The sequence below is a fragment of the Aptenodytes patagonicus genome, chromosome 1 (genome assembly GCF_965638725.1).
Source record: "Aptenodytes patagonicus chromosome 1, bAptPat1.pri.cur, whole genome shotgun sequence".
Lineage (NCBI taxonomy): Eukaryota > Metazoa > Chordata > Aves > Sphenisciformes > Spheniscidae > Aptenodytes > Aptenodytes patagonicus.
The window spans coordinates 201,076,364-201,091,098 of NC_134949.1; the positions used below are offsets into that span (position 1 = coordinate 201,076,364).

The 14,735-nt window shown below is 34.6% G+C and overlaps 1 protein-coding gene across 5 annotated transcripts in view; it reads right to left on the bottom strand.

The window, feature by feature from the left end:
- Positions 1-14,735, bottom strand: part of NBEA (neurobeachin) — a 516,384-nt gene that overhangs the window by 256,358 nt on the left and 245,291 nt on the right. For all 5 annotated transcript variants that reach the window (XM_076364262.1, XM_076364263.1, XM_076364261.1 and 2 more), the window contains 2 exons: positions 13,308-13,369; positions 394-458 (listed from right to left, as the gene is read on the bottom strand). In XM_076364262.1, coding sequence (XP_076220377.1) covers positions 394-458; positions 13,308-13,369 — 127 coding nt within the window. The remainder of the gene's footprint in view (positions 1-393; positions 459-13,307; positions 13,370-14,735) is intronic.

Genomic DNA, 14,735 nt, shown 5'->3' on the forward strand with positions numbered 1-14,735 from the left:
TTCCTTATGAACTGATAGTATAGAGAAGTGCATCTGTACAGTGAATGCTGTGCTCCTGAAACAGATGGAGCAGCAGATGGGTTTACAGATTGGGCTCCCTAGATTGTCTGGGTAAAACAACCTTGCTGCTCTGGAAAATGGTGGTTCAATTCTCAAATAAACCCAAACCTATATACAGTTCGTGGGAGCTCTATTTCCTTCTGTCAATAAACAAATTTTTCAGAATTTACACATTTTCAAATTAAATATTTACTATATAAATATCTAGACAATAAATCTCTTAATTAAAATGGCCTTTTCACAATATTTTTGGAACAGATGGTGAGGAAGTGTTATCACCCAATGGAATAAATGCAAAATGACTACTTGTTCAAAAGCTTTAAAATTAATTACCTTCCTTCATTGATGAGCTCAATAAATGCAAGTCCTGCATTCTTCTGAATAGAATTTTGCCATTCCTAAGAAGATAAAATATAACATGATCAAAACATGACCAAGGATTTTAAACCACATTTCTGAAGCTGACCCTGATGACTTCCTAAGGGGCTTGAATTTAGGCTGAACTTCTTAATTTAATGGTTTTCTTTTTTTTTCTTTTTTTTTTTTTCCAAAGAAGAATGATCTGATCATTTAAAAACTGTAATTCATTCTGATTTTCAAATAAATTTTAGGTGGTCATGTTTTCGGTTTCACCCTTACGCAAACTTTAGTTTCCTTGTCTAGAGAACATGAAAACACATCTTGTTTCTCCATTTCATACAGTTGCCCAATGAACATATTAAGTGCAACAAAGTACGGCAGCAGTAGTTTCTTCACTTTGCTTTACTGTTACACCTTGTACATTTTATCATATAGGCCAGGCAATAATCTGTGTACCATCCATCCCTCCTTGAGTTCAATCTTTGTTTCGTCCCCATTATAAGTGAAAACAAAACCAGTTGCTAATAACAAACTGAGTTTTTAAAATTCTTTTACTATAAACATGGATTTCCAACATAAACTTTTGAAACTGATTTAAAGCACTTAATAGATATTAAAAGATAACAACTTTTACTTCATATACCACTAAGTTAAAGAGAAAATTCTCAATGCATTACAAACAGCTTTTTGCCATACAGCTCACTGCCTCTATCACACCAACAGACTTTTGATATTTGAGATGAAAAAAGGTCGAGATATCTCTCTAGCAAGTAAAGATTACTTTCTTTTGGGATAATTCCTTAAACCTTTTCTTTAAGGGTAATAAACATTTCCTTTTCATCATACAGAAAAAAAAAATCAAGATACATTAGCTGGATTACAGTTCAGAGAGAAATTTTCTAGTCTGACACTTCATGTTATAAACAAAAATGGGTAGAGAGAGTTACAGTTACAGAACTATTCTGCTTTACAGTTCCTTTTTTCCAGGACTAAAAAATCAGGCAGAAATCCCCAATGCTTTTTTCCTGATATGGGCAAAAAAATAACTTTGCACAGATAATTAAATTTTCTCAAATAATAGTTGTGAAAACTAGTCACTAATCAGCAAGGTGCTTCTTACTGATCTTATGAAAATTCACAGATTTGACCAAGTTATGCATCTCAAAAAAAGCCCAACAATAATAATCTTGTACTCATGATTGGTTTTATAAGAGGCAAGCTACCAAAATACCCAAATAATGAACATACTCTTAACGTATTACTGAGCAGGTAAATCCTGATTAGGGAAGATGGAGTATCAGCACTCAAGCCTCTAGCTTGTGGGCTAGAAAACCATTGTAACAGGTCCTTTTTTCAGTGCTGTTGATTTTGTTCTTTTCCAAATCCAGTAACTGAAGCAAGCCTAATGATCTAATTTTTGGAAGCAATTAAATCACCTTGGTATAGTACAAAGTCACTCTGAGAAACTAAGAAGGAAAGGATTCAATTGCCTAAACATAGGCACCTAGTGCCATTTTAAGAAACAATAGTCTGAGTTAGAGATAGTATTTGAGGTGTAGCATTATTGTTTTTTTTAATCAGAGCCTTTTACTGCACATTATAAAAAGCCCTATTAGCATTTTCTTTTGAGATGCTTTTCTGCACCACAGCTACTATGACTCTGCAGTCAGGAAAGCAGAACTGGTGTGACTACAATTCAGGAAAGAAGCTGAAAAGAGAGAAGACAAAAAAAAGACAAGACAGCTAGAAGAAAGCATGCTAATTAAATTTCTAAAGAGAGACAGAGGGTCTACCTGTGTCTGCAAAAGACCAAGAGATTCTTGCAAGTCTTTAGTCAGGTCTTCCTGCTCAGTGAAAATGTCTCAGAAACTGCAGGACATCCAAAATGGCTAACTGGATTTTAGGTGAGATATCTACGGCACCTAAAAAGCCATTAGGTATCTATGTGGAAGCAAACAAATCTCTTCTTATGTCTCCATAGGTGGAAAATCTCATGCATTTATCCAAAGTAATTGTTCACAATAAAAATGTGTGAAACCGGTCCAACTATCTACCAAAAATTAGTGGAAAACATAATGATGCAGAACCACAAAGAAACCAGGATTCATGGTTCATGCATTGCTTCACCACAAACTCATTACTACAAACTTCACTACAAACTCCTAACCCTCCATTAATCCACAAATAATTATTACTACTATAATTTCCTCTCAGTTTTAGGCATAATTTAATATAACAGATTCATGATCCTGAGAGGTGAACTGTACTTATGAAGAGGCACCTGGTTTTCTTTTTTTCAGTTTATTTTTAAAAGACCCGAACAATAAACCGAAATACTTAGAAGTGCCAGCATTACAGTTGCCTTTGTAACGGCCATTCAGATCACTGCATGCACTTTAAGAACTGGATTAAGATGTGGAGTTTGAGCGTATGCTCAAAGAATGTGCAGCAATTTTGTTTACATTATCTCAGATTCCACAGAAAATCTTTCTCACCCTCAAGATGTAAGAAGCGGAAAGATAAACACCAAATGTAATGGATGCAGTGACGGTGGTTGGAAAATTTATGCTATAGGCAAGTAGAATCATAGCATAGACATTTGGTTATTAGCAGCTAAATGCTTGAATGACTACACTACATCTCAGGTGGTTTTGGTGTAGTTCATATCCTGAATCTTCTGGGCCTTAAAACAAGAGCTGGGAGACTTTTCTGTGCCTTAAAAATGCTGATGCCAATTACATGCTGAAGTAACGGAAGACTGACAAAATTGTGTACCAGAGAATTTCGTCTATACAAGAAGGATGCGTTGACCTTTCTTCCCTTGGGGCTCCTGCTTGATAGGGCAGCGGGGATGACTATTACTGCCAGCAGTGCACCTCTCAGAACAAGGTAGGGTATAGAAGTCTTGGGGATAGAGGCATATTTAGAGACTGTCTAACACAGACAGTGTTCAAGAATGATGACGCTTACCACTTCTCTGTACTAAAACCAGAATGAAGATATCAAATTTCATTTTAACTTTATTCATGTTGAAAGAAAGAAAAAAATTGTCTTCATACGCAATAGCTAAACATTGTAACTTTAGACATTCAGTTAAATTACTGTCCACTATGGCTATGTTCTAAATATTTTATACTATGCAAACTTCTATTGAAGACACCAAAAATGTACTAATAGGATACTGGTAGTTACCACCCCCCTGCCCCACCTAAGTTGTCCTCCTCCTCTATGCTGTTGTTGCTTAAAAAGCATCACTGCATCCAGAAAGCATCAGTACAGGTTCCCTGACAGAAGGTTCAGACTGAATCCTCTTATGAAACTGTCCATGCAGAGTTTTCATAATTTACATGAGAGCTCTCACCCTTTCCAATTTCTGCAAGGAAATCTAAAATCGTGTCACAAGTTACAAGTTTCTCAAGAAACTGCAGTTACTGAATGGACAGATAACTGGTGTAGTAATCACCCTACAATTCTCCTTCCACTACAGGTGCTACTGTCTCAATCAGTTGTAGCTTCTTTAGAATTCTCTCTTCTCTGTGTCTTAAACTGAGTATTTTTTTTCTTTTTGTCATATTGAATATTTATTGAATTTTCTAGTCTAAGGTACTAATAACTCGGTTGACACCTCAATTCTTCAATCACTGTACTTTAATCATAACTTCTTGAGACAGATGAAATTCTATTACACTGACTCTCTTCTTTCTGGACTCTTGAATATGTTTGGAGAAAAGTCTTGTACAGAGCTGAACAGGTGCTACCTTTTATCAGGATAAGGAAGAGGAAATTTTATAAAAATGTGTTTGCAATTCACAACATACATGTAATTTAGCTTGGGTTTGTACTCCATGTTGTGAAGTTACCTTCTAAAATCACCAATAACTTGCTTTACTTCATTTAAGAGGAAAGATTCAAAGGTAATGTTACAAGATTGAAGGAAATGTTTCTTTATGGCAGAAAACCATGTCCATTAAAAGTAGGTAAAAACAGAAAAACCAACTGATTTCAAGATACAGCCTCAATTTTTGATCAGATCGCTCATAAATTTTTGAGAAGATTATACAGTTTTTAAGATCATAGGACTGTCCCTACCATTCCTAGAAGAACTGAGCTAAAGATATTGGAGTCTTAAAACCTTCCATTATTGTTTGGAATGAGAATCAGATCTAAGAATTCCAATTTTACTGCCTTTATCCTTCTCTCACACTCACATGTATACTGCTCATAGATGATAAATAAAATGTATTTTTGGTCTACTCTTGCAAGTAAATTTGGGATCAATTTTAGGATTTGATGATAGGTCATCCATTTTAAAAGCGACTATTTCCCACAATAAGGAAGTTGCAGAATGACTGACGACATCCTCCTGGAAGGCAAATCTGCAAGTATTGGAATACACTGGGCTTCTGGCCAAATCACAGAAAGGAAAAGAATGTGAAGCTTTCACAACACTATTTATGTGAATATGACTTTAACAATGCAGCAAAGGTAATAGGAAGTTTCAGATTTCACTTTCACAAGACTCATTTTTCCTTTATTTTCTTGACTTGGAGTAACATGTTAATTTTTCGCTTTCTTGGAAACACACAGACCCATTGCCCTTCTGGTCACCTGTGGTAATTGCCCAATTTATCTTGGAAATGAAGTCAAACTTTCCCAGAGGAACATTTCATTGATATCTTAGAAGAAAAGAGAAAAAAAAAATCCACAATTGCAAAAACATTTACATTATCCAAACAACACTAGGGAAATGGCCAAATTTATTTAGATGATACAATATTAACCTTAGTCACCTTGTAGAAATTCTGCATATCTTCTAGTGCAGACAGAAGATATGTGCTAGAAGATACATGCAACTCCATAACTTCTAGAGCTTCCTTCCTGACTGAAAAAATAGTTCTTCATTTAAGAGACACTAAAATTATTATTAACAACATGTGTTGCTACGTAGGCTATTAATCCTAAAAGCCAGTCCACTTATTACTCAACCAATCTTTGATGTTAGAGGTGGATAACTAATCTGAAGTCTTCCAAAATGCACCATTAAAGAGAAGACTTTTTGATGAACAGAAAACTACTCCTCACATTGTCTCCATTATATATATAACAAAACCCCCCAAAACTATGGTATATTTATTAATAATGATGGCCTCCAGTAATGAGCTTTTGTACCCTTTGTCAGCCCTTTAAGAAATACCAGCTGACTCACTCTGACTTTCTCGGTGTTTTCCTCTGATCTAAGATCCTCCTCAGTTATAGGCAACTTAATAGAGAAGGTACCTTGCCATATTAGGATATGGGGAAAGTAATTCTTAGAGTTTTCTGATCCTGCCCGTTTTGTCATGAATCTAGAAGAGGTTCAGATCAGCATCCCACTGATGTGTAATAAATGTAGTCCTTGACATTTTTTGACAAAAATACTCTGACAAGGACAGGCAAGAGAAAGGACCAGAAGTTCCATGATGACTCTGGTGTAAGAAAGATACTGAAGAAAAGATTCTGCTTATTACTAAAGGCAAAACACAGAAGTAGTCTTCTGAGTGTTCGGGGATCTGGAAGCACATCTCACAGAATAATCAAGAAAGTAAAATTGCCCAACAAGTAGAAAAGAATACACTGATGGTTTCCATTTGAAAGTTACATTATCAGAAGCAGATGGCCAAGAGATGAAGACTGAGATTGGGCTGGAGGACATTCCACACACGGACAAGGAATTAATGCAAGAAAATTCTCTGACACTCCTTTAGCGTAAAAAAAAAAAAAGACAATGCAAAGTGATCATCTTTTGGAAAATTTCCAGAATTCTATAAAGCAAGTGAGAAACACCAAGGAGGGGGAACAACACCCCCCAAAAAACCACTTAATTTCTAGAGCAAAACAATATAAAGGAAAAAGTTTTCTACTTCCCCTGTAGCTTGTACTGGAGTTCATTTCTGGTTTTGGAAATTACACTAAGTGTGTATATCAACCTATTTGTGTATAGGCCATGTTCTGGATTATGAAGAGCCCCAAATCAACACCAGAACATAAGTACGTGTTTAAGCTGTACCATATTTGATAATGGATAAGGACACAGTTGAAATGTTGCTTCTCTCTTGCTGGATCTTTATATAGTCCAAATAGGATGACAATATTAGAGAAAGTACTTGCTTCAGCTACAAAGACTTTATTTATTGAACTTAATTTGAGTCTGTGATAAAAAGTGGTTACAAACCCTCAATTTGGAGCTATGTGACTGACATTTTCATATACCTTTCTAGTGCTTTGTCCAGTGCCCGACAATCCGTGGGATTTTTTTTGCTTGTAACTTATTTCTCTCCCATCAAATGCCAAAATTCCTTTCTTTTTTTCTTGACTGCCACAGGGGCAGTCCTTCTTTCCTACAGCCTCAGCCGTCCTATCTGCCACCTGCTATGAGCTATTGCTTTCATGGCTACTCTAGAAGTATAATCAGTTAAAAATTACTATTTTATCCAGAGTTACTTTTTATTTTGATGTGACTGTTTCCACCATTGCATGTATTGGTAAAAGGGAGCAAGGAGGAATATGGAGCTAGGCATGGAGAAGATATGATACCTCTGCCAGTGTGATTTTCGCCAGAGAAAAGCCTAAGCTGAATATTGAAATTGCAACCTAAGAGCATGGTTCCATTAGATGCAGAGATCTGAATTTACAACTTGCTGCCAAGAAAACACAGGTAGTATTTTCTCTCTTCTCCTCTGTGCTCCCAGATTTTCAATCCTGAATCCTTCTCTTTGAGTAGCTCTGGTGATTTTTGAACTAGGGTCTCAGCCAGCTTAACCCACTAAATGAGGAAACAAATGTCTGAACCGTTTTCAGTTTTGTTTCTATGTATCCTTCCCTTCTACATCAAATTTTAATTCAGACTTTTGCAGTGATATGATATGCAGCATTGTCTCCTCCTAGTCGTGCTGGTACAAATACAGAGACAGTGGATAATCCAGTAGGACAAATGGGAAGGTAAAACATCCAACTTGTTTCATGATTAGGAAAAAGAAAGATTAAAAAATTACACCTCCATAAGAATTTGCATAACCAACCTTAATTTCACCATTGAAATTATATCAGACTTAATTTCCTAAATAGATTAAATCCCAGGTTCATTGTTCTTTAGATTTAAGAGAAGTCGTCATTATTTAACTTCTCTTCAGCCTTCCTACTGCAGTTGGTGTCAAAAAGACAAACAGCAAACACTTCTGTTAGTGTGCTACTATCACAGTTACTCTGAAAGAGCTATCAGTTATCAAACAAAATGTAAGAAGTATGAGAACTCTAGGAATACCTTTGGAAGGAATAAATAAGGACCAATAATCATAATTAAAGTTGAATCTAACACTGGCAACAGGAGTAAATACATACAAAATTATTATAAATCAATCTATAATGAAAATCGAAAGGTTTCTAATAATGCATAATATTAAAATATAAAATAGACAATTTTATTTGTAGTAGTTGTATTGTCAATTGTATTGTCTATTGTAATAGACATTTTTATTTACCACACATTTATAGTGTGGTACAAAAATAAAGCTAACTGTCTTAAGATGGAGCCTGGTAAGATACCTGTGAGGATGGTGCTTGATAAGAAGGCACTGTACAGCAGAGCTAGAGAATTCCTACTGAAACTTTTCTAGAAAGCCTTGAATAGAGTATCTTTAGTATCAAGAAGAATGGATTGTGTTTCTATTATATGAATCACACATTTCAGGGCTTCTTTTGGTCAGCTGTAGGGACCAGAAAAGGTTTTCTTTTTCTGCTTGGTTTCTGTGTTGGGCAGCTGCCAGTTTCTGAAGCCCAAGAGCTATCCCATACTTCGAGACAGAATGCACATTTAGATGTGCTAGTGCGTACTGAAATCTCTCCAGTGTCTGGTTGATAGGTCTGCCTATGTTCTCAGAGCTAAACCTACCACCAAATTTACTCAGTGAGAATTTCCTTCGAATTTGCACTGGCAAGGCACATCTTGGGCGGGGGGGAGGTTTTGTTTGTTTTTTCCACCTCTCCTTGGAGAGGGATTAATTTCTTTATACTGTTTAAATTTTTTTCTTGCCACTAGGACAACAGGCAATGCACTCATTCGCCTTCCCCTCTCCTGCCTTCTGCCTCATTTTGCCACTTTATAGTTTTGATTGCTATAGTATATATAATAGTATACAACTACTATGTTTTACATGTGTCAAAACGCTGGAACGTGTTTTATGGACCGTGCTGCATGGGAGCAGAGACTTCACAGATCTTTTTTGAATAAGTATGTACTGAATGGCTGTCTGTGATACGGAGAGACAGACTGGATTCAGCCCAAGCAGCTTCTAAGTTTCCAGGTTAATAGATAAGACAATGTGGACAGACACAACTCATTTATGAGGCTCACACTGTTAACCAACGTTTGAAAGGCTTAGCTGAAGCTCAGTTTACCCATTAATTACATAACAGAGTTTCTCAAGTTATGGATATACTCTTGGTATAGTTTGCTTTATTTAAGACACTTTAAGTTCTATAATTCTTCATAAACGTGAACAATTTACAGAATCTACTTACAGCTTAATGATAAGAGGGACCATGGGTTATCATTTATTTGAGAATCTCCTAACACGTTTTAATTGCCAGTTTTAAGTAAAGCATTTCTTGGTTCTGTATGTCCTTTTCCTCACTCCTCATACAGTTTTTCTAATAAAAGCCTTTTTACGAGGGATAGCATCAAAAAGAAATCTTTTTCCTCAAGATAAGGATTCAGAAGTGGACTATTTTCATTCTAGTTTTAGTATTTCCTTTGGAGGCTCCTGAATTACAATCTTTATCAAACTTTCAACATGTGGGGAGGGGAAATCAACAGAATGAATGATGTATTGAAAACTATTGAAAATCCTGAAATTTGTCAGATATTCTAGATGTATTCTACAATCACAAATGACATAGCATTTTTTCCCTGAAGTAACCATTTATCCATTATAATAATTATATTTTTTAACAGGTCAAGTAGCAAGATGTCTTAAATACTAAGACAGTATTTTCTGTTTAAGAAAATAAATTTCCCCTGCTAATAGATAAGATACATAAAAATGCAAGTGGCATGAGATAAAACTCCTTTGGGATAACATCATTCAGTTTCTGCAGAAGCTGTATCCCCAAAGAGAAAAATTTGCAAAAGATCTGGAAGTAATTAGAAACTATTGTAGTGTTTTGGCTAGGGAAAAAAAAAAAAAGAAAGAATAAGAAAAAAGTAATTGAAATCTAAATCTGATGTAAGAAAGAACTACACTGCAAAAATTAATGTATTTTTTAAAAAAATTGTATGGTTTATTGAAGAAATCTGCCACTCCAACAGCAACACAGCTTTGACGTGCTCAACTAGGCTGAGGGAACAAAGACCAGCTAATCAAGCACAGATCTTGTCAAACATAATGCATCTTCATCCGTTTTATGTTAAAATAGACTAAATCCAAATGAAAATGCCTGTTTTATGAAAAGTGAAAATCATTATATGTTTACTATAAATTATCTAGAAAAAATATATTTCAAGTACTTGGATGTATGCTTTTGGTTTATATAAGAAATAAAGAAAATAAAGCCTTCAAATTAACCTAAATTATAACTAGTGACGTAGGTGATACTAGGAAAAAATAAAATGGGTGCAGGGAAGCAAGTTACAGTACAAGAGAGATTCTGAAAATACAAAGAGTAGAACTTTTTGTTCTTCCCCAAACCCACAAATGATGCACTACCCCTACAGGAGTTCCTTTAAAACTTAAAATGTATTTTTCACAGAAACTCCAAATTCCTTTGGGGGAAAGGCTTGATTGCATATCCCTCAGAGTCTAAAAGGCTGCCCATATGAACTGAATTATCCATGACATGTACCTTCAGACATTTGTAATGTGATATTTCATGTAAATTTAGACCATACCTTGGACGTGAGCCGCTGGCAATGTTGATTTTATTCAGGAGCTCAGATAAGAAAAAAAATTCTGACATCCTTGCTAATCTGTAGTCGTTAACATGGAATTTCCAACATAAAGAGCATAAAAGCATCTAATTTGCTGTAGCAAATGGAAGGAAAACAAACTTTGCATTTCCCTTTCCTTTTCAATGTCTAAAGTTACTCTGTTCTGTGCAAACAAAATTGTACTTTTCAAAGCTTTTTAATATCGTCATCTGTCTTTTGAGTGACACATTTCAAACTTCCCCACATAATCTGTAAAATGCCATTCAATCTGAATATGAAGGATTTACCCATATTAGGAAGAGAAGCCCTAGTTACATTAGGATTATTAAAAACCACAGTACTTTATATAGTCTTTCTAGCCCATATTACTCAATTTATTATATGGAAAAGCTCAGGTAGCACTATCTGTTTTGTTTTTAGAGATAAGTTAATCTCATTTGCTGCGGACAACATCTCCAAAGATCCTAATTCCAAGTTCTGTTAGCTATAGGCTGGATTATGATATTTGCCTGTCTGCCATTCTCTTCAAGCCAATTTATGTATTAGTATTATTATAGCATTTATCTTGTGTTTTCTTTTGACAAATAGTTTTAAAATGTAAATAGAAAAAAAACCCTATTTTTTTTCCTGCAGATGAACTACAGGCCTGATTGTTTAGTACACCTACAGGATTAAATATGGTATTCTGTGCAGATGCAATTTACAGAAGCAATACTTTTGGAGTTAGGAAGGTGAGGGGAGGAGAATGCAATTTGCACCACTACAGCCCCCTGTTGACCAATTCCTGTAGAAACATTTAACATCACTCCACCAACAAACATTACAGCATTAGCTTCTGAAGTACTTAGTAATAAATGGACATCAGGACACAAAATCTTCCTTATTTAGAAGATAAGGAAACAACCCTGAAGTATCAGATGCGGTATAAAAACTAAAAGCTTGCAATTTCCCCAAGTAATTGTGTAGATGGAAAATAGTTCTCCCAAGCAAACATTGAAGAAAATGAATAAATGTTCAAAATTTGAAAATGGTTAGGCTCTTTGCATTATTTCAGGTATAAAATGAAGTTTGTTTTTAAAATAGTCAAATATTTTGAAATAATAAATAACATGTATAATAGCCATAGAAATAACATTGATTTAGCTGCATTTGTTATATAGCTTTACTGGGATGTCTAAAGAAAAAGCATTGCAGAAAGAGCTTAAATTTCTCTCTCTTCCTTCCAATCAATATTTGAGGCAAAGTTTCATCTCTAGGGCCCTTAATGGCAGGAATTCCTGGAGCCAGCAAATGAGTAATGTTAAACCTATGATTAGATGATGAGGCCATCAAAGACACTAGACCCTAATGCTACATTCCACTTTATTCCTGAGAACTGCAGTAAAACCAAAGGCTAGAGAAGAAAGGACTGTAAGTTATTCCTTCCCTCAAGAAAAGGTTTAAAAAGCTGCAAAAAAAAGAAAAAAAAAAAGTTGCATGACATGAACATAGGGCTTAAAAGCCTTAATGGATCTTTTGGAATTTTCCTGGAACCCAGGACTTGATCATTAGGTAACAAATTTTTCAAGTGCCTTGCTGGAGAAGGTTTGAAGTTCAAACCCCACTGAGGATTCCTGCCAGGGATGTATTTTTCTTTTACTTTTCCCTAACCAATATCTACCCTGCCTAAAAGAGGGGAGAAAAAAAAAAAAAGGAAGGGGGGGGGGGTGGGAAGGAAAACAAGATTTAATGATTTCCTTATGACACAAGTTTGAAGAAATGCAACTTATGGACTGGCAAACAGCAGGTAAGTTGGAATCCCCTCCCCCAAAATCAGTTGTAAATGTTAATTATTTTCAGATAGATTCCTCAAAAATAGATTTTCATTTCAATTACCCCTAGAAACTAATTTGTTTTCAGTTCATTTTTCGTGCATGTTCTTAATGTGCAGCAGTGAATGCTCAAGTAAAACTACAAACAAGTAATTTTCCTTGGTAATAATATAACAAGTTAACCTGGGCATTTTATATATTAACTTGATTTGAGTTTAACTTGTATTATAAATCTGTGGGGAACTTGGTAAATGAAACACTGTTAATAAGTCTTTAGAGAAGTGAAAAAACTTGTGAAGTTATTTGGAACTGTTAGGCCATTATATCTTTTTTATATTTTACAAAACGAGCAAAATTCTAAAAAGTTTGTTGGTAACTTATTACTGGCAGTTTAAAGTAAAAGGCTATATCTATGAATTTAGCCAATAACACTTCTGACAAAACAAACAAAATTAAAATTGAGATTCTAACAATCCAAACAGTTTGAGGAATTATTTTAGTTTTGAATATTTTACTTGTGAAAGCAATTCAAAATGTTAATTGATTCAGATTTCTGAGAAACCCATTACTGCTATGCTAAGAAAAAAAATATTAACTGGAGCATTTTTTAAATAGAAATATTCTGCTTCTGCCAGTTCCTGAGGACTATCTAAACCATGTTCCTCTGCTTTTTATATACTGACAGCTATATAAAATATGCAATAAGTTATGTCAGGTATACCAAAAGTAATAAAGTCACCACAAAGTAAGGTTTTAAAAAATTACTAATACAGATTTTAACATAAAATTATGAAAACAGTATCCTATTTACGTATTCTAAATAAGAACTGGCTTGAAAGAGAGTTCATGTACAGAAAAAGTGCATAATGTACATCCATACACTTTTCCAAACAAATGCAAATATACGTTGTACACCCTGTGAATATAGCAACACTATGGAATATAGAAAAAAAAATAATCTACAGCTTACATGTTATTAGAAGAGATTAATTTGTATTTTCTTACACTGAAATGGAAGAATGAAACAAACAGCAAGATACAATTCTTAGGCTGGCAATAATCCAGCACTATGGAGAGAAACTAATACAATTAAAACCAGAGAATGTCTGTCTTACCTGTGAACAAAGCAGCATAACAAGTTCAACCACTGAAGTACTCGACTTCATACAAACCAGACCTGCAATAAATAGTCAAAAATGAATTTAAAATATTGGTGCTATTTAGTCATTATAGCTCCATGGTTTCAGAAATTCCATAAAATATCTGTGCTGTATCTTTTTATCACTCAAATTCACTGAAACAAGTTTCAAGCACAATTATCTGAGAATTTCAGATTCAAACATACTTAAATGTGCAGAAAGCATCAAAGCATCACCTGGAATAATCTATACCAGGTTCAGGACAGAAAGTTTTTTAATTAAGTCTTTCTGGCATTTAGCTCAGGTCACCATTTAAATAAATAAATAAATAAATACTTAGCTATATCATCCAAAGCAATTTAATATATGATAAACATAAGAAAACAATCTCTGAAAACTAAATCCTGTAAAGTCTTAAGAATAACCTGATCAGATATTAACAGGTAGAGAATAAGGCCTCTGCTTAGAAATTATTTTCATTTTCATCTGGGAATTGGTTTTCCTGTAGTTGAAAGCTTGAATATTAATGAAAGAGGCATTAATGTGAAATCTTATTTTTATTAAAATTATAACCCATAATTTGTAGTCCGTGTTTCTTAAAACAAACTTTGAATTATGCAGTGCAATTGTTACTCATTGTTTTGTACTTAATTTGAATAATTAATACCTAATAACATTGCCACTATTGTAAATACTTGTTTGCAGCTTTGGAAATGCAAAATTACTGCCTGAGAGAAGGATATCATATCTAAGTATTTAAAAGATGCATCGCAAAGCGACAAGGAGGAAATTACACTTCTACTGTTAACTATATATGGTAGCTTCTGTTATCTACAATCATATAGGCAACGCATTCATATGTTGGTTTAGGGCATGGAAACACTTTTGTTGTGTTACAAAAATGATAAATACACAAATATAAAGCTTACAGCTAAGGACTAAATAGGAAGCTGAAAAGCAAACTGATATGCTTTAAGTAGGTTTCTACAAACAGCGATTAGAGACAAAAGCACTCCTACACAATAGCACGTATATTTATTGCAGGTAGTGGATAAATACCCTTTTGTGCCCATTTTGCTAACAACCCCATCCTTATTGTACAGTAACACAGAACAAGCTGTAAGAAGCCACTAGGATTCCATTCTATCAGATATATGGGCAAACAGTTAACTAATGAAATAAGAGGCAGATGTGCAAAGCTCATTTAGGGAGACAATTGCTGTAATTGATCAGCTATTCTCACGCTCAAGTGCTAGAGGATCAGAAAGATTAATGGGATACTTATCACCTGCAGGCTACCTCCACTGTTTGAAAGCTGACAAAGAAAATCCAAACAGAAGACTGAACTCTACAGTTAAGCCAACGCAGGTAGCACAGACGTATGAAATATTTTATCATAGAATG